General features: G+C 42.1%; 1 protein-coding gene across 1 annotated transcript in view; it reads right to left on the minus strand.

The window, feature by feature from the left end:
- The window catches only part of LOC147419043 (membrane-associated protein VIPP1, chloroplastic-like), a 58,964-nt gene extending 33,906 nt beyond the window's left edge, over window positions 1-25,058 (minus strand). Inside the window, exons 1-5 of the mRNA XM_086505675.1 lie at window positions 24,768-25,058; window positions 554-660; window positions 356-466; window positions 180-244; window positions 6-87 (exon numbers count right to left, since the gene is read on the minus strand). Of these exons, the coding sequence (XP_086361801.1) occupies window positions 6-87; window positions 180-244; window positions 356-466; window positions 554-660; window positions 24,768-24,957 (555 nt within the window). The 5' untranslated portion in view covers window positions 24,958-25,058. The remainder of the gene's footprint in view (window positions 1-5; window positions 88-179; window positions 245-355; window positions 467-553; window positions 661-24,767) is intronic.
- Between the last annotated feature and the right edge of the window lie 2,089 nt (window positions 25,059-27,147).

Here is a 27,147-nt window from a genome sequence, read left to right on the forward strand (position 1 = left end):
TTTACCTCATAGTCCTTCCTTCTCTTCAAGGCTTCGCGAGCAAGATCCTCTTCTCCTTTCTCGAGAGCAAGTTTTGCTCTTTTGTACCTGGTTTTGCACATAAGAAAAAGGAACAAATTTTGGCTTATTGCCATAGCTGGAATTTAAAATAAAGCACTGGTCTCAAGAGTATAATGTACCAATCATTGGCAGTTTGTTCTGCAGATTTGTACTTGTTCTCAAGTTGCCTTTGAGACGCCAACACCTACATAACACCCAAACATCCTTTAGGTTGTAAAATTCCAAAGTGGTACCAAAACTTTATTGAACTACAAAACAGTAGAAAAACATGAATAATCTCATGCAAGACAAACACCTGTGCAGAAGCCTGCCTTAGCTTTATCAAATCTTCATTCATTTCTAAAACTGTCTGATCCAAAAGCTTCTCCGGATCCTCAGCTGAGCTTACGATTGCATTTGCGTAAGACTGACAAGACATAAGGATGATTAGTATCCAGGCGAGCTATTAGGTCTTCAGTTACCTCCCAGAGACAGTAACAAAGGAAACACATACCTTGACGACTCGTACTACACGCTCAAAAATGTTCATTTGAGATCCCAGTGCACCACCAGTAACCCCAGCTCCATCCTCATAACAACTAGCCAATACTGTTGCAGCTTCTGTTTGACACCAATGATCACATTACAAACTGCGAAATTGAAAACAGCTACCTCTTCATAGACATCCCCTTAGCTAAGATACACAGAGAAAAGAACCACCTCATTTCTCAACCCAAGTCAACCTCTTCCATATGTTGGCTCTAAACTGCTCAATGTACAAAACCAGACAATTACCTTCACAGCACTACCACTGAGCACTTACACATGATGCTTGTTTCTAACATTCATCAGGTGGGAGATGTTGACATTGTAACATCAGCATTTAGCATGGTATTATTAGCCTTAATCATCATTGCTACGCCGCACAACACCAAAAAGAAAGCAGCACTTTTAAATGCATAAATTTAGTAGGGTCTAACAAAGTAGGAATAAGGAGCATACTGTGGTAAGCCTTTTAACACTGGCAGACAATTAAGCTCTACAGCTAAATGTATAGAATTTTCTACCCTGAAGGGAATAGCTTTGATATGAACCATACTGAACCACCATGAAGACACAAACCAAGACCAGTGTAGAAACGAGGCAAGTGGCTGAACCAAAAAGAGAAAACACAAGACAAGTAAAGCCTAGCGCAGCTGAAAAGTGCACGCACAAGTAGCTAAGACTTAACCATGAACACCAAGACCAGGAGACTTGCAGCTTTTGAGCGACTTAAGCAGAAGATGACTACTGGGCCAATGTTCAAGTTACCAGACTTGCAGAAATCTTTTGAGCTTTACTACGACGCTCGTGAAAGCAGATTGTGAGCGGTCTTAATGTAAGAGAGCCATGTCATAGCTTATGAGAGTCGGATGTCGTAAACGCAAGAGAGGTCTGTACAGATTTATGAAAAGGAGCTCTTAGCAGTTTTTCATGCTTTGAAATGGAGGCATTACTTGCTCAGGCAGATTTACATTGTACACGAATCAGAGTTTATGAAACTTCTTGTCCCAGAATAAGCTTTCAAAGAAGCATATAAGATGGGGCAAACATTTAAATTTTGGTTGCAAATTTATTTCCAGAAAGTATATCTTAAGGGAAAGAAGAATGTAGCGGCAGAAGCATTGTCTTGCAAGCCATAGATACCCGTTGTCACTTCACTGCATCATCAGGATTTCGATGCGATGCAAGAGAAGTATGCTACAGACCCGGATATTGGATCTCAAGCCTTTACCAATCGACCATGGAAGAGTATAGCAATGAGAATCATCTTTGATCTTCCCAAGACTCACATTGGACATGTAGTATTTGGACAATGGTGGATATATTTAGCAAACAGGCTCATTTTGTACCAGTGAAGAAGACAGTGAAGGCTGATCATTTGGCAAAGCTCTTTGTTTAATACGTCTTTCAGTTTCATGGGATGCCTATATCTATTGTTTCGGATAGAGACCCCAATTTACTAGTTTGTCTTGGAGAATAGTGTGTGATTATGTTGGTACTACGCTCAAATTCTCCTCGTTGTTTCATTCACAAACCACTGGACAATCAGAGATAACCAATCTAATGGTTTTAGACTTGTTGAAGTGCTACATCTCTGAAAATAAGTCTCAGTGGGAGAAGTATTTACCATTAAGGTCAAAGAGGTTTTTTGAAAGTCTTGGACAAGACTAGAGAAGGTAGTAGACAAACAACGGCGCAACTTGTAGTTGAGGGAGAATGATTGGGTGCTTCTTCATTTTAAGAAGGCACACCTAGAAAGAGGAAGGGCAAGGGGAGGCTTTACTTAAAGCTATGTATGCGACACTATGGACCCTTCAAGGTTTCGAAAAAGATCAATAATGTGTTCTTCAGACTGAGATTGCCAAATACTTGAAGATTCACAATGCTTTTATTGTTGAGACCTTTCAAGGGTGAAGTGCCACAGGACAGGGAGCCAAAGGAGCAACCAGAGGTAGAAGAAACTAAGGAGATTCTTATACCTAATTAGATTTTAGTGCACAAGGACAGGAAAGAAAAGGGTAAGCAGGTCCACAAGTATTTAGTCAAGTTCAGGTAATATCCAATCTTGAAGCAAAGTGAATGGAGGCGGAGGACCTGGCAAATATTGCTTAGAGAGAGCGAGATCTTACCTTGAGGCTTTTGGTTTTAGCTATGTCTATTCCATAAGTGCACCCGAATCAGAGGGTTGACTTTGGTGTGGTGCATGCTACATGAGGAGAGAAATTTCCCAGAAGAGAATAGGGTCGACCACTTCAAGATTTTGGAACTGCTGACAAGCTAACAATACTCTGTGGAAAAGTAATACGGATTGATGATGTGGCCACTATACGGACCCATAGATCGCATAGTGTTTTACAAGTGCCGACGTGGTAGTTGGCCAGACTATACAGAAGTCCTCTTGGACGCTGGGCTCTAGCTTTTTGTATCTATTTCTTTTCAGACCTGGGATCTGGTAGTCTGATAATTGCAGATTTGCAAAGAGCTCTCTCCTCGACAGTTATATCTTCTGAAGGCCAGTACTTTTGGGAGTGCAACTCCGCCATTCCATTTCTACTGCGTGGATTCTCTCGCTTAGTTTCAAGTTGTGTTAAGAGGTGCTAAAGTAGGTTCTAGTTCTATTCTTTCAGTTGGCACTTGGTGCCTTCTACGGTTACAATGATATCAGAGCGTCAGTCGTTTTGCTTTTTTAACAAGCAAAACGGCCCAACCTACAATGGGAAGCTATGTAGATGGAAGAAGAAGAAACGACAATAGAAAGAGGGGATGACAAAACTAGAGATCATTTTTGCCCTAAAAAGCTCTAAAAACATTATTTTGGACACTTCTCTACATTTCAGAGACCTCTTAACTCTCTTCAACGGATGAACATTTGGATATGCGAAATATCACAGTTATTCTCTTGACAAGCCCAACACATTGATGCATTCTGAAGATTTCAAAAAAAATGGGTTTTCAACAGCAAATTAGGGTTTCTATATCATGTGTCAAAACTATGTTTTGGATGCTCTTATTATTTATTTGCAACCCACAAGTAGCAAGATGTAAGAAGATGGATTTACAAGTATTTGGGAGCATGGGGGATGGAGATCCACCCCTATGCAGCAAGAAGAATCACTTGTTTGAGATTTTGATTGAATTTGCATACTATTTGAGAATACTCTTTAGGGATTGATTGAAATAGATTATATCTGCTTTGAACTTGTCTTGGTGCCCATTGAACTTGTTTGTTCTGGTTGAAATGCTGGTTTCAATGCTATTTTATAAACACCTAAGTAGCCCTGGCTACGGTTTTTGGATTGTTTAGTTGTCAATAGAAGCTTATGAATGGCGCAAACTACAGTCTAGGGACCATTTAGTTGTAGATGGATCCCTCTAAAGGGCACAAACTACAATCTGGGATCGTTTAGTTATACTTGGAACCTCTACACAAGGCACGCTATAGTCTGGGCATCATTTAGTTGTAAATGGAAACCTTTAAACTATGCAAGCTGTCATCTAGGAGCGTTTGGATGTCTTCATGTTTTGTGATTGCATATGTGTATCTGTGACATTTGCATAGCTTTCTATGAGCCATATGAATCTAGTGCATGAATAGTTCCAATGTGGATGAGATAAGACTGGGTAAGTAGTGTCAGTGCACGGAGACCATAGTTACAAGGAATGGCCATTTTCTTGTCTCTGTTCCCCGTTACCATCGCAATTTCCCATTCCAAATCCCTATTTCGTGTTTCAGGCCTGAGTATCTGAAACAGGGAATGGCATTTCATTCATATTGTTGTTCCGCGTTGCCCGTTCCAATTTGTCGTTCCAGGTAACTATAACAGAGAGACACCCCCAAGAGATCAGCGTGATTTGGGTATGATTGATGAGAATCAAATGATAGAATAGAAATCTGATTGTGGAGCTGTACGGAGTAATGCATGTTGAAGAATGTATTGTATGGCCTTGATGGTCATTGGCATGTATATGTCTACTAAAGAAAAGAATCATATTTTGCAGGTGTAATCACGGACGATTACTCTACCTGTAAGAGCGATCTATTTCACAAAGGTGATGACGTGGCAATTTCTAATCAAAAGTGAAGACGTGGCAAGGTAGTATAGATTGATGTTGTGGCAACTAAACAGACCCACAAATCGTGCTGAGTTCTACGGGAGCTGACATGTCAATTAGCCAACATTTACAAAAGTGCTATTGAGCGCTAGCTTTTTGTAATTGATGCTTTTCAAGCCTAGGATCTTTAAATATGAGCCTTGGAGGAGGCTTCTGGCAGTCGAACAATCGCAGATTTATGGAGAGCTCTCTCCTTGTACCTTCCAACGATAAAGCAATTGTACCTTTTGAAGATCAATAGAAAAGAGATACCAAAAAGCGCACCAGGGTGTTGAGACAGTACTTCTCGAAGTAGAACTCCATCACTCCATGTCTACCGCGTGGATTCTCTCTTTCTTAGTTTCAAGTTGTGTTAATTGTTAATGTCATGTGCACATTGCACCGGAGCCACATGGACAAGCTATTGCTACAGTTTAGTGTGAATCTTAGTTAGCTTAGGATCTAGCCTGGCAGTTTGTGAGCTAGAGCTCTAGAAGGATGTGCATGATCAGGCAGGTCATAGTTGCATACCCTCATTTGCACAGTATAGTCACTTAAGCATACAGGCATATGAACAATCACCAGGCGCCCTTCCTCACATGTTCGCCCTGTCGCATCCCTCCATTGCCCACGAGAAGCCTTAAGTCATTTATTAATAAGTGACTTTAACATGACTTTTATAAAAAGTAGGTAGGGCAAATAGCAAAAGGAGTTAGAACCTATATAAGCAACCCCTCGGTCCCATTGGGAGCATCAGAAGATGTAACAGACTTGGACACTCCAAGTCGAGAATCTACCACAACACCACCAGAATTCACTTCAAAACAGTTCACAATTCACAATTGATTCGACACTGGCCCGCGGCAGAATTCCGTGCCTAGAGATATTGGCCCCATAGACTGGCGCCCCTTTCGTTATTTCTTTTTGTATTAATCTGTTGCAAAAGTACAAGTGAGTGGGAGGCTCTCACTCTCAGACTCTGCATCCAGATGCTCTGAGAAGTGGGAAGCTTGCCCACTTATTTAGCTAAAAGCAGAGCCCAAAAGCTTCAAAATCAAAAGCTTTAAAAAGAAATAAAGCAAAAGAGCTTCTCTCTCTCTCTCTCTCTCTCTCTCTCTCTCTCTCTCTCTCTCTCTCTCTCTCTCTCTAATTTGCATAGCCAGAAAAACAGAAAAAACTACCGCAAAGCTGCCCACGCAAAAGCTGTACGGATTTCCGTGAGGTGTGCCGCAAAACGCGGACTGTCCATATGGTGCCTGCCACGTCAGCAATTCGGGGGTCATTTCTTGGGGATGTCCATGCGAGAAGGCTGTGTGTACAGGGTAGCCACGTCACCAACTGGGCAGCCACGTCACCAGTTTGTGACATAACCCCCCTTTTGAAAGCATTGTGATCGCCCTCGATTATGTCTGCAAAACAGACAGAAGCCATAAACTGTCTTAGCAGACACTGACTGTTAGTACCGACGCACTAGGAACGCACATCTAGCACATGTACCAATCGACAGTCACATCACACGACATCACAGGACATCACATGACAAATCACATTCAACATCCATTTGGATCTCAGACCATGATTTACCGGCAATGCAATTAGCAATCGCATCTAGATTTACTCAAGACCTTATAAATGCCCGATTGACTTATCCCTATTGTAACCATGTCTATCGAGATCATTCAGACCAAAATGCTGCAGTCATTTCGTCTATCAGTTCCTGCACTTAAACAAGTCAAGAACAAATCAATATCATATTATCGGGAATTCCATTTCATGAAGTCATACAGCAGAATATTGTCAGCTCGCAGTATCCCTCAAGCTCAAAGAGACATCAGTGACTCTAGTATCAAAAATCGAGGCATTTGTTGACAAAGGAGCGGAGTAACTCCCTTCTTGTGCATACCCATTGCACCAGATATCCAGCCAAGCTGAATTCAAGGTTCTATTTGGAATAGACTATGCTAAACCAAAAGCTGCAAGGTAAAGTTTCACAATTTGAGGAGTATCTACTAGGTCCTTCTCCTCCATCCACTTCGCATCCAATGCAGGATAGTTATTGAATTTAACCAAGAACCGCCTTCTCACTTTACCCTTAATCTTTCTGTCCTTATGTGCCAATATGGAACAAGGATCTCCTCGTTTTTGTTTTCTTCCACTTTGGGTTGCTCATCACGCTCCTCATCTTCGGGCACATCCCCTTTAAAAGGCTTCAAGAGACTCACATGAAATGCATTGTGAATCCTCCAAGTTTCGGGCAGCTTCAGTCGGAAGGAGACATCATTTATCTTTTCGAAGATCTGGAAAGGTCCGTAGTATCGCATACTAAGCTTTGGAAAAAGCCTCTCCTTTCCCTTTTTCTTTCTCAGGCATGCCTTCTCAAATCATAAGAGCACCCAATCATTCTCCTTCAATTTCAAATCGCGTCGATGGCGATCTGCTGCCTTTTTCTGTCTTTCTTGAGATTTCTGCAAAGCCTCGCAGACCTTGACAAAATCCGTGTCCAAGTCGCGCGTGTACTCATCGCCTTCAAAAATCTTATCTTTCATGCTTAGGGAGGGTGGAACCTTCGCAGCACCTTCAATAATCTCAAATGGCGCCTTCCCCGTGAAAGAGTGTACCGTGTTGTTGTAAGCAAATTCCACCTAAGGTAAGTACTTTTCCCATTGAGTCTTCTGATCCGAGATGTAAGACTTCACTAAATCTAAAACCATTGAATTGGCAATCTCAGATTGTCCGTCAGTCTGCGTGTAGAAAGATGACGAGAACTGCAACCGCGTGCCAATGTTCTCCCAAATTGCCTTCCAAAACAAACTCGTGAATCTGGGGTCCCTATCGGAGACAATCGTCTCGGGCATGCCATGTAATCTAAAGATTTGAGCCACAAACAGTCTCGCTAAGTGATCCGGCTTGACTGTTTTCTTTACAGGAATGAAATGAGCCTGCTTGCTAAATCTATCAATAACAGTCCAGATACCATCATGACCACTCTGTGTTCTTGGGAGATCCAAAATGAAATCCATTGCAATACTTTCCCAGGGGCGGGTGGGTATGGGTAAAGGCTGTAACAATCCCTGTGCTTTATGCCTGTCAAACTTGACCTTCTGGCATACCAAGCAACTTCGCACAAACTCGTCCACATCCTTCTTGAGTCTCGGCAAAGAGAAGTATCTCTCTACCCCCTTCAAGGAGGTAGCAATGCCGCGGTGATCCGTAAAAGGTAGACAGTGGCATTCGGTCGTAACCTTTTCCTCAATGGCTGTGTAACGCACAACATGGTTTTCTTCATCAAGTAGCCATCCCAAATGGAATATCCCACTGTAACAGACTTGGACACTCCAAGTCGAGAATCTACCGCAACAGCACCAAAATTCACTTCAAAACAGTTCACAGTTCACAATTGATTCGACACTGGCCCGGCGGAGTTTCGCGCCTGGAGATATTGGCCCCATAGACTGGCGCCCCTTTCAGTATTTCTTTTTGTATTAATCTGTTATAAAGGTACAAGTGAGTGGGAGGCTCTCACTCTCAGACTCTGCGTCCAGATGCTCTGAGAAGTGGGAAGCATGCCCACTTATTAAAAGATTACAAGGGATGCTAAAAGCAGAGCCCAAAAGCTTCAAAATCAAAAGCTTTCAAAAAAAATGAAGCAAAAGAGCTTCTCTCTCTCTCGCTAATTTGCGTAGCAAAAAAAACAAAACAAAACTGCCGCAAAGCTACCCACGCAAAAGCTGTACGGATTTCCGTGAGCTGCGTCGCAAAACGCGGACTGTCCGTATGATGCCTGCCACGTTAGCAACTCGGGGGTCAATTCCTGGGGCTGTCCATGTGGGGAGGGTGTGTGTGTACAAGGCAGCCACGTCACCAACTGGGCAGCCACGTCACCAGTTTGTGACAGAAGATCAGTACCCAACACCCAACAGTACCCTAGCGTTTTCCCTCAGCATCCATAACGTTTCCATTGCCAGCACCTTCAGCATCAACCGTTCAACCTTGGAGTTTTTGCATCAAAATTGCCAGTGTGTTTGTATCGGATCAGCCCAACGTTTTTGCAGCAAATCAGCTAGCGTTTTGCAGCAAATCAGCATTTTCAGCCTATAGCATCAGATTAGCCCTAGCGTTTTACAGATCCTCAATGTCAGCATCAGATCCAGCCTAGCTTCACCCTTAGAGGAAATTGCAAGATATAGACCCATGGTAGTCACCCATAAGACAATATAACCATCAGCTCCATCATGTATAGTATTGACTAAATACCACGACATTCCCACTAACGTCGTCAGTGCCCAATAGTGGATGTAGAACTAGGTACTAGCATATGCTCCCAAACACAACACACACCACATGCACATACACATGAGCATACATCAACACAAAGTTCAGCATATTGATCTTTCATGGCTCCAGAGATCAAGGGCAAACTCAGCCATAATGAAGCCTAGCACTAACGAAGTATTAAATCAGAAAAATACAAAAATGAGGTAGTTGATAGGCATAATATGCACCACAAAAGATAGAAAGAATTAGCACAATATCAACTAGTCATAACTCACGAGAACTTCACAATGTGAAGTCAGCATGTCCGCTATACGACTAAAAAATATACCTAGACGAATCCAGGATAAGCCCAGATTCACCCTTAATGGAAAGTGCAAGGTATAGACCCATGGTAGTCACCCACAAGACAATATAACCATCAGCTCCATCATGCATAGTATTGACTCAATACCACAACATCCCCACTAACGTCGTCAGTGCCCAATAGTGGGGTGTAGAACTAGGTACTAACATATGCTCCCAGACACAACACACACCGCACGCACACACACGAGCATACATGACCCACGGTAGTCACCCACAAGACAATATAACCATCAGCTCCATCATGCATAGTATCGACTAAATACCACGACATCCCCACTAATGTCGTCAGTGCCCAATATTGGGTGTAGAACTAGGTATAACATATGCTCCCAAACACAACACACACCACACGTGCGCACGCACACACACACACATGAGCATACATCAACATAAAGTTCAGTATACTGATTTTTTGTCATGGGTCCAGAGAATCAGTGGAGATCAAGGGCAGACTCGGCCATAATGAAGCCTAGAACTAAAAGAAGCATTGAATCCGAAAAATTAGCACAAAAATGAGGTAGTTGATAGGGCATACGCACCACAAAAGATAGAAAGAATTAGCACAATATCAATTGGTCGTATGTAACAAACTTTGACACTCCCAGTCAAGATTCTACAGCGATACAGTAGAGATTCACTTCAAAACAGATCACAATTCACACTTGATTCGACACGGCCCGATGAAGTTCCGTGCCTAGAGATATTGGCCCCAGAGACTGGCGCCCCTTTCAGTATTTCTTTTTGTATTAGTCTGTGTTCAAAGTACAAGAGAGTGGGAGGATTCTCACTCTCACACTCTGCATCCAGATGCTCTGAGAGTGAGGGCCTTGCCCACTTATTTATAAGATACAAGGGATGCCCAAAAGCAGTACAGACAGAGGCCAAAAACTGTCTTAGCAAACACTCACTGTTAGTACCGACGCACTAGGAACAACACATCTAGCACATGTACCAATTGGCAGTCACATCACAGGACATCACATGACAAATCACATTCAAAAATTCATTCCAAATCTCAGACCATGATTAATCGACTACGTAAATAGCAATCGCATTAGATCCAGTCAGGACCTCACAGATGCCCGATTAACTAATCCATATTACAATCATGTCTATAGAGATTTATGAGACCAAAATGCTGCAGTCATTTCGTCTATCCATTCCTGCACTCAAACAAGTCAAGTACAAATCAATCAGTATCATTTTCATTATCGGGAATTCCAAATCATAAAGTCATATAGCAAAATACTGTCAGCTCAACAGTATCCCTGAAACCCAAAGGGACATTAGTGACTCTATATTAAATCAAAGTATCGGGGCAATCTGTCGACAAAGGAGTGGAGTGACTCCCCTCTTGTGCAAGCCCGCTGCACTAGATTCGCCCATGTTGCAGTCGGGGTTCTATCGGAGTAGACTATGATAAACCGAATGCTTCAAGGTAAAGGTTCACAATCTGAGGAGTATCTGCCAGGTCCTCCTCCTCCATCCACTTCGCATCCAATGCGGGATAGTTCTTGAATTTAACCAAGAACCGCCTTATCGCTTTACCTTTAATCTTTCTATCTTTATGTGCCAGTATCTGTTCTGAAGAGTATTTCCTCGCTTTCCTCCACTTTGGGTTGCTCATCTGGCTCCCCATCATCGGGCACATCGCCTTTGAAAGGCTTCAAGAGACTCACATGAAAAGCATTGTGAATTCTCTAAGTATCGGGCAGCTTCAATCTAAAGGAGACATCATTTATCTTTTCTTTTATTTGGAAGGGTCCATAGTATCTCATGCTAAGCTTTGGAAAAAGCCACTCCTTTTTCTTTTTCTTTTTCTTTCTCAAGCGTGCCTTCTCAAAACGTAAGAGCACCCAATAGTCCTCCTTTAATTTCAAATCGCGAAGGTATCGATCTACTACCTTTTTGTATCTTTCCTGAGATTTCTCTAAGGCCTCCCGGACCTTGGCAAAAGCAGTGTCCAAGTCCCTCATGTACTGGTCGGCTTCAAAAATCTTATCTTTCGTGCTTAAGAAGAGTGGAACCTTCGGAGCACCTTCAATAATCTCAAATGGCGCCTTCCCCGTCGAAGAGTGTCTCATGTTCTTGTAGGCAAATTCCACCTAAGGCAAAAACTTTTCCCATTGAGTCTTCTGATCCGAAATGTAAGACTTCAATAAATCCAGCACGACTAAATTTGCAATCTCAGATTGCCCATCTGTCTGCGGGTGGAAAGATGACGAGAACTGCAACCGTGCCAATGTTCTCCCAAATAGCTTCCAAAACAAACTCGTGATTCGGGGATCTCTGTCAGAGACGAATGTCTCAGGCATGCCATGTAATCTAAATATCTAGGCAATGAACAGCCTCGCTAAGTGATCCGGATTGACTGTTTTCTTCATTGGAATGAAATGAGCTTGCTTGCTAAATCTGTCAATAACAGTCCAGATACCATCATGCCCACTCTGTGTCTTCGAGAGATCAAAAATGAAATCCATAGCAATACTTTCCTAGGGGCGGGTGGAATGGGTAAAGGCTGTAACAATCCCTGTGCTTTATGCCTGTCAAACTTGATCTTCTAGCATACCAAGCATCTGCATACAAAATCGTCCACGTCCTTGAATCTCGGTCAAGAGAAGTATCTCTCCACACCTAGGTGGTATCAATGCTGCGGTGACCCGTAAATGGTGGACAGTGGCATTCGGTTAAAACCTTTTTCCTCAACGGCTGTGTAACACACAACATCGTTTTCTTCATCAAGTAACCATCCCGAATGGAATATCCCCACTACTACCTCCCCATTCTGTATTCGACCGAATACATCTGCAAAATCTGGATTTCTGGCGTACTGATCAACCATATCCTCGAAGCTTCTATGATGTATCGCGGAAATAGCCAAGACCAACGGCTTTTGGGACAAAGCATCTGCCGCCAAATTCTTATGTCCCTGCACATGGATAATCTGGAAGTGAAACTGTGACAAGATGTTCGCCCACCGCATCTGGTTTTCCGATAGCTGCTTCTGTGACAAGAAGTGGCGTAAACTCTGGTGATCTGTGAAGACCATAAAATCGGCTCCGAGTAGGTAATGTCGCCACTGAGTACGAGCATGGATAACCGCCAAAGCTCTTTCTCATATATCTGTGCTATCAATTTCGGCCTTAAAAACAATCGGCTCTCATAGGCAATGACATGGCCTTCTTGCATTAACACTGCACCCAGACTACGACCGCAAGCATCACAATATACTCTGAATGACTTTTGCAAATCCGGCAAAGTCAAAACTGGTCCTGTAGTCAATTTCTCTTTCATTGTCTGAAAGGCAGTCACCTCTGTGGGTCCCCACAAGAAAGGGACTCCTTTTTGTGTCAAGATATGCAAAGGGGAAGCATCCTCTGCAAACTTTCTAATGAACCACCAGCAGTAAGAACATAAGCCCAAGAAGCTTCTAACTTCATGGACATTCTTCAAATTAGGCCAATCATGTATAGTCTCAATCTTGGCCCGGTCCATTTGCACTCTGCTGCTAAGACGATGTGTCCCAAAAAGTGTATCTCTGATAAGAAAAATTCACTCTTCTTTGCAGAGATCACCAACTTGTGATCCCACAATGCCTGAAAGACCTGTAGCAAATGTTCTCTATGTTCTGCCTCATCTTTGGAGAAGACAATAATGTCATCCAAGAAAGTGCCAACAAAAGATCTGTACTCTCTGAAAATCATGTACATCATTTGGTAAAAGGTCGTTGGAGCATTGGTAAGGCCAAAAGGCATCACCAAAAATTCAAATAAACCGAAGGTCGTCTGAAAAGCTGTCTTGTAGACATCTCCCGGCACGATTCGCATCTAATGATATCCGCTCTTCAAATGGGTCTTGCTGAAACAAGAGGATCCCTGTAGTCGGTCTAGAATATCATCGATCCTAGAAATCGAAAATCTGTTCTTGATGGTGATTTTGTTGAGAGCTCTATAATCAAAGCACATTCTCCAAGATCCGTCTTTCTTCAAAACCAACAACACCGGAGAGCAGTAAGGTGAAGTACTCGGCTGGATAAGACCCTTTTACAAGAGGTCGGTTCATACTCTCTTCATTCTGGGCTCGGCTCACACGGTAAGGTGGCCGGTTCGGTGGTGTGCTTCCAAGTATCAGATCAATGGTATGATCCTCAGGACGAGCTGGTGGCAACCAGGGTAGTTTTCGTACGACGTACGGAACGTCTCGTTCCGTACTGCGGGTCACGTACCGTCCCGTTCGTTTAGTACGTTCTGTACATTTTTTTTATTTTTATTTTTTAATAAGCAAAACTCACAATTGTGAGTGGATTATATTGAGCAGCCCAAAAAATTTTAAATGGCTGTTTATAACCATTGGAAGCTCTTGACTCTTGACTTTTCGTACGACGTACAGAACGTCTCGTTCCGTACTGCGGGTCACGTACAGTCCCGTTTGTTTAGTACGTTTTGTATGTTTTTTTTTTTGTTTTTTTTTTTAATAAGCAAAACTCACAATTGTGAGTGGATTATATTGAGCAGCCCAAAAAATTTTAAATGGTTGTTTATAGCCATTGAGAGCAACTTTTGGGGCCGTTTTGGAGCGCCAATTCAAGCACTTAGGCCACATTCAAACATTGGATTCTATGTGCTAGGGCTCCACTTCTCTTATGCTCTCCCTCTCCCCCACGCTCTCCTTCTCTCATCAAGAGTCATCATCCATGCTCTCTCTCTCTCTCTCATGCTCTAGCCTCATCCTATTTAAGCAATGCCTCTCCATCTTGTTCTCCAACACTTCCAAGCTCTCAATGCTCTCACTGCTCAATGCTTCCATGTTCTAGCTCTCAAGTGACAAGCTCTAGAGACTAGAGTCTTGCCTCTCCATCTTCTCTCCATTGGGTCTCTCCCTCTCAAGCTCCCATTGAGATCTCATAACGTCAAGTTTCTTTAAGTGTAAAGTTTAAACCCAAGGGCCTAAGCCTTAGACGTAAGAATTCTTTGTTTTTTTATTTTGAATGTACGTAACGTCATCGTACATCTAAATATTTTTTAGTTCGTTTAGTACCGCACATCATCGTACGTGTACAAAACGTACAGGACCATACGAGACCACTATGGTGGCAACTCGCCTAGCAAGCCCTTAGAAAAGCAATCGGCATGAGTGTGGAGAAAATCTTGGCGTCCTTTATCAAGTTAAGATGTATTTGTCCTATGTTCATCATTCAACTCTTTCAAAAAGATCGAGTAAACAAGCAGACTAGATTTCATTAATTTCGAAACGGTCGAAGCCGATACAATAGGGATAGACTCAGTGACTCACCCTTCAGCTTCACATCAAGTACAATGTTTCGACCCTTTTCAGTAGTCAATGTCGCTTTCTTGCCAGATACTCGACCACGGCGTTGTTCTGGACTCCCAGGAGGACATCACAACCTTCCAAGGGCATTATGTAGAAGTCCTCGTGCCCCAAATACCCCCGACAATGCAACCGAAGTTTGCCAATGACAGGAGTAATGGCCACGTCCCTGCCGAGTGCCGCTAGAACTGCCTCTGCTTGTGGTCCCATCCGATCAGGTGTAATCTCGAGCCGCGCCGCCAATTCGGATGGAATGAAGTTGACCTTGGCTCCTCCATCAAAGAAAATCAAGGCTTCTTGATCTTTCACTTTGCCCCAAACTCGGCAAAGTTCTGTACTTTTATCAATCGTGCTCGGGTCAGTACCCATGCACTCTAGAACTAGTCCTGCTTTCATCTCGCCTTTTCGTCCACGTTCCTCAGCTGCTTTCGAACTCTCTGGCCTTTCTTGATTATGTTCTTACTGTGCCTTTTTAGGGCACTTCACGAATATGTGCCCATGTTCCCCGGATCCAAAACACTTCCCCTCTTTGATGTAGTTGGCCCTCTCCCAAAGAGTGAGCTAGGGTCCTGAATCCTTATCTTTCTTTTATTGGGGGCTCTTCTTCTTTCTACTTTCATTATTAGAAGTTTGTTCGGTTCACTGAGTCATGATCTATGGCGTAAGTCGGATTGCCTGAATGTCTGGCAAAACCCCGTTTCGCATGACCCATCAACTCTTGAATAGAATCTGACTTTTGTTCTAAGCAGTGATCTCGGATCCTATACACCAGCAAAATCACTCAATCCGTTGTTTAAACAAGATCTTCTTAAATGAAGAAGCTAGCAGAAAAGAGATTCAAAACCTCTCGCAATATGCGTACAAAGAATCTCTCTTGGTCATCCGAAGATAATTCCAAGCAGTTCGTATATCTCGTTCGTACTCCCGTGTCAGTTAAGAAGAAATAAAAAGCCTTTTAAATTTCAGCCATTTAATTGGCGCTTCCTTGTTCAATAGAAGAGCGGACCACCATGTTCGAGCATTTCCCTTGAAGAAAGAAGTAGCCCTCCGAATCTTGGAGTGCTCTGAGTAATGCCCTCCAAAGAAAGCTATTTCAAATTGTTGCATCAAGGCCAAAGCCCTCGACGCATCTCGGAATCCAGAAAAAGTGTCAAACTTAATTGACTGTCCACCTTCTTTAAATTCTCGAACTTTCTTGCTTAAGTCATACTGGTTGGCTTTATAGAAATGCTTCTTCTTTGCGTAAAATCTGTGATCGTCGGTGTCCGAACTATTTGAGGATGAGTCCTCTGTAGAGCTAACAGAAACTGGGCGAAACTTAGGCTTCTTTGCCTTTTTCTTGCTCTTTTCGAAGCTTTGCTTTTTGCTTCGCTTATTCCCTTTCCTGTCTTCTTTGCTCGAGTCAAAAGAGCTAGAAGAGCTGTCAGAAGAAGAAGAAGAAGAACTGGATACTCCTTTAAATCGCACACGCTTCTTCTACTTTCTTGCCGAGGCAAAAGTAGATTGACGACCCAAATAACCCGGGAAGTCAGTTCCTTTCTTCTGCTTTTTGTCGTGCTTTTTGTCTTTGTTCGCGTCAAAAAAGCTGACTAATCCGTGTATGAACCACCTCTTCCAATTCTTGCTCTGTTAACATCCTCGAAGCAAGAGGTTTCTTGAGTGCCGGTTTGATGGGTGGCTCTGTGGCCTTCTGCCACTGGGCGTGCACTTCCTCGAAGGATGTCTGAGTCAAAAATTTTACAAATTTCAGATCCTTCGTAATGTTGGTCATCTTTGTCGCGTCGTCAACCAATTGTCGACGTTCCATCTCTTCAATTCTCTGCCTGAGTAGGCCGAGGTGGGCCATACTCTACCTGCACCCCAGATGCAGAGGAAGTCGATTGTTCTTTGTTGGAATCCATAAGTGTCGCCAGAAAAGGCTCGAATTTCCCGGTAGAAGAGAAATCGGCCGCGTTTTGATACCATTGTAACAAACTGAAGGAAGAGAGGGGCTAGCGAAGGATGCAAACAAGTCCATGAGTAGAGAGAGAGAGAGAGAGAGAGAGAGAGAGAGAGAGAGAGAGAGAGTGAGCGTGAGCGCTGTTACAGAGAGAGAGAGAGAGAGAGAGAGAGAGAGAGTGAGCGTGAGCGCTGTTACAGAGAGAGAGAGAGAGAGAGAGAGAGAGAGAGAGAGAGAAGATTGTACGCTGATTTCGTGTGTTTGATGAGGCACACACTCAAAAAAGCCTTGGGTTTTATTATGTGGGTACATTTTCAGGGTCGCTTAAGTGACCCTAGGGGTGGTTCACACCCAAGGTATAAAAGAATGAAGAAATACATATGAGAGGTGTCCAAAAGGGCCTTTAGACCCAACAACCTCCCGCTTAAAGGCCCGATGTAATACCTTTAAACAATTCCCACTAAGTGTAAGCAATGCTGATGTTGTGTCTTAGCAAGACACTTAGTGAGAACATCTGCAGGGTTATACTGTGCCTTGACCTTTGTCAGTGTGACAAGGCCATCATCCAATACCTGCCGAATAAAATGGTACAGCAGATCAATGTGTTTGGTACGAGCATGGAACATGGCATTCTTAGCCAGGCATACAGCACTCTGACTATCTCTTCTGGCTGTTGCACAAATGGTTGCTGCTCATTTTCAGCATCAATAGGCACCATATTTTCAACCAAAGATGGGCTTTATGGCTGGCTGGTCATTATGAAATTTGACCCTCTTTTTGTCATGGTCTACATGTGTAGCATTTTGTAGCAATTTAGCCTCATTAAATACTACATCTCGACTGCGTACTACTTTCCTGTAATCAAATAGCCATACTCTATAACCCATCTCACCCTCATCTCCATAACCCATGAAGATGCCTCTGATGAATTTCATGTCTAGCTTAGTCCTCTGATCTACAGGCACATGCACAAACGCCTGCAGCCAAAAACATGCAAATGGTCATATGAAGCAAGTTTGCCATACCAAACCTCTTCAGGGATGCCATTGTCCAAAGCACGATTTGGAGAACGGTTGCATACATGAACTGCAGTTTTCAAAACCTCTCCCCAAAATTCTTGTGGAAGATTAGCTGTGGACAACATGCAACGTATCCTCTTACAAATTGTGCGGTTATACCTCTCAACCATACCATTAGTAAGGGGCTATTAATTCCCTTTTAATACCATGCATCTCACAAAAAACGTTAAACTCACATGATACATACTCTCCCCCATTATTTGTCCTTATGGCCTTTAACTTAAGACCCTTCTGTGTGGTCACAAAAGCATGAAAGCTTTTAAAAGCATCAAGAACATCACTCTTGTTTTTAAGTACATACACCCAAGTCTTTCTACTGAAATCATCAATGAAAGATACAAAATAGCATGCACCACCATGTGAACTCACAGGCATAGTGCAAACATATGAATGTACTAAATCAAGAGCATGCAACTTTTTTGAGACACCAGACGAATAAGAGAACTTCACTTGTTTTCCATAGATACAATCTTTACAAAATTCAGGGCCAGGAACTTTTACATCAAATCTCCCAAGAGAGAAGAGAACCTGTAGTCCTTTCTCGTTCATATCGCCAAGTCTCTTTATGCCAAAGTTCCATTGGACAATGAACTTCAGCCATAGCAACAAACTTGCCAGGTAAGGCCTTGCAATGCAAATAGTATAAAGTTCCCTTTTTACTACCCTTTACAATCACCATAGAACCCTTTTGTATTTTCCAAAAGCCACCACCAAAAGTAGTGAAGTAGCCTTTTACATCAAGCTGCCCAACTGATAGCAAACTTTTCTTAATGCCAGGCACATCCCTAACATCATGCAAAACAAGTTCTTGGCCATTTTCAAGAGCCAAGTGAATGGTGCCAACACCCTCAATGTCACATGCATAGATGTTACCCTAGTAAACTTTACCGAAGCTACCTGCAGTGTATGTGGCAAAAGACTCCAAAAGACAGAGTTACATGAAATGAGGCACCATTGTCTACTATCCAAGATTGAGACAACCCATCATGTGCTGAAAGCAAAGCGTCAATAAGATCTAGCTTTGTGATGTACATATCACTTGCCATAGCCACAACCTCATCAAAAGTACTCGAAGCTACGACAAGTGCTTCGTCCACATCAGCAATTTCCTCTATGACCACACTGGAGGCCACATTGGCCTTGCCAACATCCTTAGAAGAAGAAGAGGTGTCATCATCACCTTTAGCATCTTTTGCATCCTTCTTCTTCTTACCCAGCTGCTACTGCTTCTTCCTCTCAAGCTCTTGCTTGTAAAACCTGCAATCGGACTTTTTATGCCCTTTGCGTCCACATTGATAGCATGTTATGTCTTCAGATTTTCCCTTGCTCTTACTCCTGCTCTTGTCCCTATTGGCCACATGGTTCCTTTTCTCTGACCTGCCCCTTACATGATAAGCTGTGCCACTGCCTTCACCAATTGCTTTCCTCCTAATCTCCTCATTGAGAATGGAACCTCTTACACTATCATAGGTTAAAACAACATTGTTTGACAATGACACAAGTGCTTCCCAACTGTCATGCAAAGTTATCAAAAGAAAGATAGCTTTCAACTTGTCATCAAATGGTTGCAACCCTGAATCCTACTCAAAACACCTGTAAACGCATTCAAATGCTCAGATGCAGGCTTTGCCTCATCTAATTCCATGTTTACAAGTTTCCGCATGAGATGAACTTGATGCACACGAGTTTTATTCTCATACGAACTAATCAACTTCTGCCAGATAGCAGGTGCAGTGTTAAGACACTTAATGTCAGTAAGCACATCATCTGACACAGCCATTTTGATATAAGCAATAGCCTTTTTATTCAGCTTTGCCCAATTTGCATCTGACAAGTTTTCAGGTTTAGCTACGAGCAATGCATCTTCGCAATCTTTAAGGAATAGAATGCCTTGCATTCTTTCCTTCGACAAATCAAAACATGTGCCATCATATCTTTTGATTTCCATCAAAGATTTTGACTCACTACTACTGGTAGATGCATTGAAAGCCATTTCAGTGCAAAATAGACCAAAACATCACTGCTATAATTTTATAACAACAAGCTGCAAGTTGTAATTTTAACCTCTTACAGGCTCAGAAAACACTTAAAAGTGCAAGGGAACGTAACAATGCGTTACAAACACTTTATCCAAAGTGTACAATAGTAAAAAGGTCAATTTCAGTAATAAATACTAAAATTTCAGTACACACATACAACATATGTCACGTGACACATCCAACCCTATGTATCCGTGGACAAGCTACAGCATGATCAGGGTTCAGTCAGTCCAGTCAGTCTAGATTAGAAGCAATCTGGCACTTTTGTGAGTCTATTCGTAGATCGTGCATGCCCAGTCACTTAGTGTAGATGCATATCCTTTGGTTGTACACACCATGATCATCAATATTCCCATCAGAATCCATCAGAATCAGCCAGGTGAATTTTCCAATGCATTTAGCCTATTTTACCTATTTTTGACATTTTTCACTTATTATTTTTAAGTGACTTTTGTTGGAAAGTAGGTAGGGCAATTTTACTAAGTTTGTATATAAGCAAACTAGAGCTAACACTAAATGGTAAAAGAGGCAACAGGAGCCAAGCTCAGAAGGCAACTTCTCAACCAAGACCTTGGTGGACTTCCCTCCAAGCAAGAAGCAAGATCCCTCCGCAAGATCCTCTCAAGCCTAGCGTTTTTGCAGAGCATAAGACTGGCGTTTTTGCATCTAGACACCATCACCAGAAGACCCCAGTAGATAGAATTTTTGCATCAGCATCCTCAGCAGCAAAAGACCTTCTCTAGCGTTTTTGGTCCCAATTTCAGCATTTGTAGATTCAGCACGCAAGGAATTCAGCAGCAGATAAAGACCGGCAAGATTCAGCCTAAAGTGTAGCAGATTCAGCCCGATAAGAACCTCAGTTTTCAGCCTTAAGAAGCCTCAGTTTTCAGCCCTAAACCTGCAGATTTTCAGCGTCAAAGACCCACCGAAAACAGCCCCCAAATCAGCGTTTTTGGACTAGTCGCAGATTTCAGCCCATAACGTTTTTGGACAACAGTAGGAAGATTGCAGATTTCAGCCCTTAGGTCGACTTCGTCGTCACCGTCGTCATCGTCAACATGGCTTAGACTTGCATCAGTCTCATGCATTCCATTTGTTCCAGATTGTGCAATCATAAGTAGACCACTCTCGCCGACGAAGGTGGGGCCTTCGGACGAGGGTTTTACAACGTCTCTGGTGTCGTATTTCTCTTCTCTCTCTATCTCTCAGTCTCATACACTTGCACGCACAGTGTCCATTCACTTTGTTTGTGATCATAGCACTCTCTCATTAAGAACGGAAGGCTCTACCTTCCATAAGAACAAAAGGAACCTTGAGCACATTTCGGAGCACTCATCTTGAGCAAAGCGCAAACATTCATTCCGTTGCACCTAACAACATACATCTTGTGCATTAATGCTCCCACTTCAACAGTAAAACCAAAGTGCATTTGCAACATTCTCAAGCCTACAAATTTACAATTGAGGTAAAAGTTGCTGCAAAATGTATTTTCAGCAATACATAGACTCAATGGGAAGCATCCGCAAGTAAATACATGTGTTTATTGTCACATAAACCTGCTGTATATGTGAAAGAAGTCTCAAACTCTGCTCAATTGGACCATAATTGTAATACATGCTACAAATTGTCCAAAATTGCATCACGTTTGCAAAAGCCCCAAAAATTACAGCGCAATTTACTGAAATTTCTGAAAAATCAGCAAAAAACCATAAATTTCCAAATCGAGTCCCCAAAATTTCTCTTGTAATTGCACCTGTAAGGCATAAACTTGAATAATCTTGCACAAATGAGCAAAACCCCCAAGTTTAAAGTGACAATTTGTTGAAATTTATTGAAATTTCAGCAAATATGGCAAAACCCCCGATTCTACGGGTGAATTGGTGTTACCCAAAGTGTCCCAAATGTACCTATAACACCTGTGCTAGCTGTAATTGACAGAAAAAACCTGTTTTTGAAGAAAAACAGCCCCAAATGACCTGTTTTCAGTACATAAGCATCTATAGGCTGAGGGATACTTGTCCTCGAGTCCAGGGAGGAGAGAGAAAATACCTGCGCTGTTGTTTTTAGAGAGAGAAAACTGTGCAAGAGCGAGAAAATGAAGATTTCTCGCGCGGGAATGCGCGCGGGAGTAGGGAACTTTGCTCTAATACGAGTTTGAAGGAAGAGAGGAACTGGCGATGGATGCAAACAAGTCCACGAGCAGAGAGAGAGAGAGAGAGAGAGAGAGAGAGAGAGAGAGCTGTTTTACAAAGAGAGAGAGAGAGAGAGAGAGAGAGAGAGAAGATTGTACACTGGTTTCGTGTGTTTGATAAGGCACACACTCAAAAAAGCCTTGGGTTTTACTATGTGGGTACATTTTGAGGGTCACTTAAGTGACCCTAGGGGTGGTTCACACCCAAGGTATAAAAGAATAAAGAAATACATATGAGGTGTCCAAAAGGGCCTTTAGACCCAACACAAACTTGGACACTCCAAGTCAAGATTCTACTACGACACACCAGAGATTCACTTCAAAACAGTTCACAATTCACACTTGATTCGGCACGGCCCGGCGGAGTTCCGTGCCTAAAGATATTGGCCCCAAAGACTAGCGTCCCCTTTCGGTATTTCTTTTTGTATTAATCTGTGTTCAAAGTACGAGAGTGGGAGGGTTCTCACTCTCACACTCTGCGTCCAGATGCTCTGAGGAGTGAGGGCCTTGCCCACTTATATATAAGTTACAAGGGATGCCCAAAAGCAGAGCCCCAAAAGCAATAAGCTTCAAAAGCTTGTAAAAATAAAGCACTTAATCCAAAAGCTTCTCAAATTAGCCACCATAGGCTTTTCAACAACGCAAAAGCAGTTTTTTGTACAGCTATCAACATAAAAAGCGAAAATCCGTACACTCTGCCACGTCAACAAATCAGCGTGATTTACGACGAAAAATCTGGGCCTGCCATGTCAACACTGTCTCCACGTTCTGCACTGCTATGAATGTGTCCGAGCATGCCACGTCAACCATTTGTGACATCGTCACTCGGACGAAAACTTCACAATGTGAAGTCTGCATGTACACTATACGACTAAAAAATATACCTAGAACCAAGAACCCAAAGAACCTCTCGGTTTTTTTTCTCGAAGAATCTTTGTTGCCCTGTTCGAGACTTGCCAGCCACTCCAACCCTTAGTCCATCGCGCATTGGACACGCTCCAAACCTTCATCGCTATGTCTTTTAACAAAGATTGGCATCAGATACACGAAAATCCAGATCTTGTACTCAAGATCTACTTGCCTCGTATGCAGATATGAAAGGAGTTGGAAAAAGGATCCCTAACCCTCTTCTGCATTCGCATTTGCATGTAGCGTGCATCCACTTCCGTCGAATGGAACAATTGGAAATACCTCCGAGCACCTTACCTTTAATCTTCACCCATTGGTCCCAATCGGGAGCATCAAAAGACTAGAAGATCATCAATACCTAGTACCCAGCAGTACCCTAGCATTTTCCCTCAGCATCCATCAATGTTTCCATCGACAGCACCTTCAGCATCAACAGATCAGATTAGCCAGCCTCTCTTTTCTCTCTCTCTGCCTCTCTCTTTCATTATGTTCAGTTTAGTTCTTTCACGTCAATTAAAGTAGCCTTGTGTTTGTGCGAAGTACTAGATTATAGTTAAATCCTTAAACCCTTCCGCTACACATTACAATTAAAGTTTGTTCCAATATTTTTCTTTGAATTGGCAAGTGGTGCCCTTTATGGTTACAACCGCTTAAATACCGAAAAAGTGATCTAACAAAATGGGGGCTTCCTAGTTTAAAGCTCACGCTACTAATATAAATGTCACCTCATAAAATATAGTGATGTGTGGCAAAAAAGTTAATAAATGTGCCACATTACCTAAAAGTATGGTACATCAATATAAAAGCTAACAAAAGGCCCAAATGCAATAGAAAGGCATATTCAAGGCCATTGTGTCCATACAATCATGAGATACAACGTAGAATGCCACCATCCAGTGATGATATATCTCCAACATAATCAGCGAGACAAGCAACTCTTTATGGAGAAGAGAAAAGTTACAACACCAACGATTATAAACATGAGGCAGCCATCCTGGCACGAGCCCTCTCGATGTTCCAAATTTGACTACCAATTGCAGGGTTTCACTTGTTTGCATCATCTCCCAAGGGCCAACAAACTAGAGTACCTCGAGCAAGGAAGTAGAGGGTTGTGCAATTGGTGGCCGGTGACGAAGCCACTCTAGCAAGAAAGCTCCATTATGTGAAGGACTAAGGTCTGTTTTAGCAGCAACCTCTAGAATTAGAGTTGTCTATGCCGGCAAACAACATTCACGGGAAACTCTTTCAAAGTATGCCTTCATACACTCTTGGCTTCTGTCACAAGTAGCATTTCTGGTGTCAAAGTTGTAAAAGGTATTCCTTTCATGTTACATTGTTCTAAAGGGTTTTTAAAATATGTGGTACACATAAGAGCTAGTTTTTTTCCCATTTATATTTGCAAGTTCCTTTTCACACTTTGTGGGCTGAGGGGAAGAAGGCCAGGAAGAAAAGCAGGTTTTATGCAAGCTTCGAAGTACAAGAACAAAAGAAGAAGAAAAGGGAAAGAGGAGAACAATCACCATACAAAAGGCACCATCATAAATGTAGCAAAACAATCCATTTTTTAACCTTATATGTTTGTCTATCTTTGTACATAGAAACATTGATCACATTCCAAAATAATGAATCTCTGTGTTTGCATAATTGTAAGGGCTAAAGACAATAACACTAGCTGAAGGTAAAGTGGCAAGTCCTACCCATGAGAATAATATGAGCTACCACACTGAGCCTTAAAAATGATGTATCCTAGTGAGCCATGGTGATAAAACCAAGAGAGATCCACCATGATGAATCATGCAAACCGTTGTTGATGCATGAATAATAGAATTTAAGGAGCACCATGAACATGAGTCCAAGGGGAGGAGTTAACAAGAATGATCTCTCCCTCTCTCTCTCTCTCTCTCTCTCTCTCTCTCTCTCTCTCTCTCTCTCTCTCTCTCTCTCAAAATGAACAACATTCAGCATACCTTCACCAGTGAAGAAGCTGGAGTGCGTAGCCTTTGACACGAAGGAACTATGCAAGACAACCTGTCCATTTGAAGATTTGCGCGGAATCGAGTAACCTGGAGCTCCCAAACCGATGCAAGAAGAAGATGGGGATGGAGACACAGGGGAGAAAGATGCAATGCGGCCGGCAACAGAAGCACTCGCTGCCATCCCCCTCTGTGTAGCTCACGCTTATCCTGAGAGACAATCGATCGTCTGGATATGATCCAACCCAATCATGTCGTGTTTAGAGTTAAACTTCTCACGTGGCAAGCTCGATTCCTAACAGTATCCAATTCTCCATTATCCACAATAATTTGTAAGTGATGGATGTCACTAAGTGGATGGGTGGCCGACCATGCCCCACCGCCGGCCATTGTGGCCTTTAACCCAACATGCACAAGGGAGATGGAGATTAAAATCTACTTTTTCTTCTTTAATGCAAACCGCTAATGAGTAAGTTGGCAAGATAAGTGGTCATCACTCTTGGTTGGTAGACCATGTCAGTGAAGTCTTGTTGTAGTACAACTGGCAATGATCCATGTCTCCACTACCTCATGCCAGTGATAAATGTAGGCTGGTCAGTTAAGCATATCATGCGCAAGGCTTGATATCTCACCGATAACAATGAGTAAAAACCTCATGTACCTATCTAAATCTACCCTAATTTTGACCTGCCACATGGATACATCTATTTGAACTTACACACATTTTTCATCAAACCATTGGTGAACTGTGGCTTAAAATTCAACATAGTTTTTACAAGAAAATAGCATAAGCCATCTTATATTTTTCTTGCATGGTAGAGGGCTATAGGCAGATGGCCGCATGAGTTTCACCAAGCATCTACAATACACTACAAGTGATTTGGGAGAAACTGACCAAAGATCAACGGAAACTTACCAAAGCTCAATGATTTGGGAGAAACCTACCAATGCTCAGCTGATCCAGACTAAACTCAAGCCAGTAGCTTATGAGATCCAATAGAGAAACCCCGCAAGACTATAAAAAAATTCAAGAATCTCTTAGACCAAATTTCCATAGGAAAGCTAAAGAAGATATTTACCTACTACAATATGTGAGGATGAGGGGGTCTTCCGAGATGCGACTAAATTTCCATAGGAAAGCTAAAGAAGATATTACCTACTACAATATGTGACGATGAGGGGTCCTTCTGGGATGTAACAATAAAGCAGTGAGGGCTTCTTGGATACCTATCACCCATTATGTACAAGATAGTCCTAATTAATTGTATTGATGGTTGGTTTGTATGGAAAGGTCCCCATTTTCATCTGAAAGGAGATTTTGCTTATCCTCTAGTTATATCATGTACCAATTTTTTGATGTAATAACTCATTGTAATGAAGCAATTATTTAGTTTTTACAAATATTAGAGTATTGTAATCTTACAGACATAGACTTCTGTTTAACTTTATATTTTCACCAATATGTAAGTTTCTCAATATATAGTTTGAGTTGATGGAATTTTTATTTCAAACACACACAACTTTTGTTACCCTTGGTTGGGTAACCATCATATACTAAGAAAACTTAGGACTGTTGTCTTTAATTTACTTGATAAAACATTCAATTGTCTCCATCATGCTTCTTCGATTCCTTCCCTTGCTCGGCTGGAATGATATGGAGTAGAAAAAGATATCCCTATCCCACCACTTGGTATGCAATGTGTATAATACTCTCATGTTTTAAAGAAGTAGAACTCCACAATAGACTCCTTGAGTTTGAAAAACAAGCCATATATAGTTTCATAGTCACTTATAGTTTTGAACACTGCCATTATCCATGACTCGCTATCAATTCTTATCCTTTCTAAAAAAGAAAAGGATAACCCTTTAAAGGTTTTTTTTCTCTTTTCTTTCTAAACTACTCGTCATAGATGCATAAGACAACTCAGATCTTGATTTTTATTTCAACCAATGTCAACATATTATACATCATCAATAACATTCTTGCCATTTCGATTGAGATCAAACATCATGAACGGGCAATAAACCCTCTTCTCATTTTAGATCTACTCAAAGAAGAAGAGAAAGAAGCCCTTAACATCTTGAATGATTCCAATAACCCACCCCTGAAGAGATTTATATCTAAACTTTTCTCAAAAGGTATCCCCTTGCTTCTTTAGGGAGATGTTGAGTTAGATGCAAAAGGACTCAAACATAAACCTTGGGATTATAAAATGTCAAAATCGTATTTTTCTAGGGCTATAGCAAAAATTGGGCTTATTTTAGCTTTCGTTGAAGAAACCATTCATTAGGAGAAAGTTGGACTCACTTTTGGGCCTTTCAGTTCTAGAGAGAGAGTGGCACTCGACCAATGAGGAAGAGGCTTACGTTACGT

Source organism: Adiantum capillus-veneris, chromosome 29, assembly GCF_014529385.1.
Source record: "Adiantum capillus-veneris isolate H3 chromosome 29, ASM1452938v2, whole genome shotgun sequence".
NCBI classification, from domain to species: Eukaryota; Viridiplantae; Streptophyta; class Polypodiopsida; order Polypodiales; family Pteridaceae; genus Adiantum; species Adiantum capillus-veneris.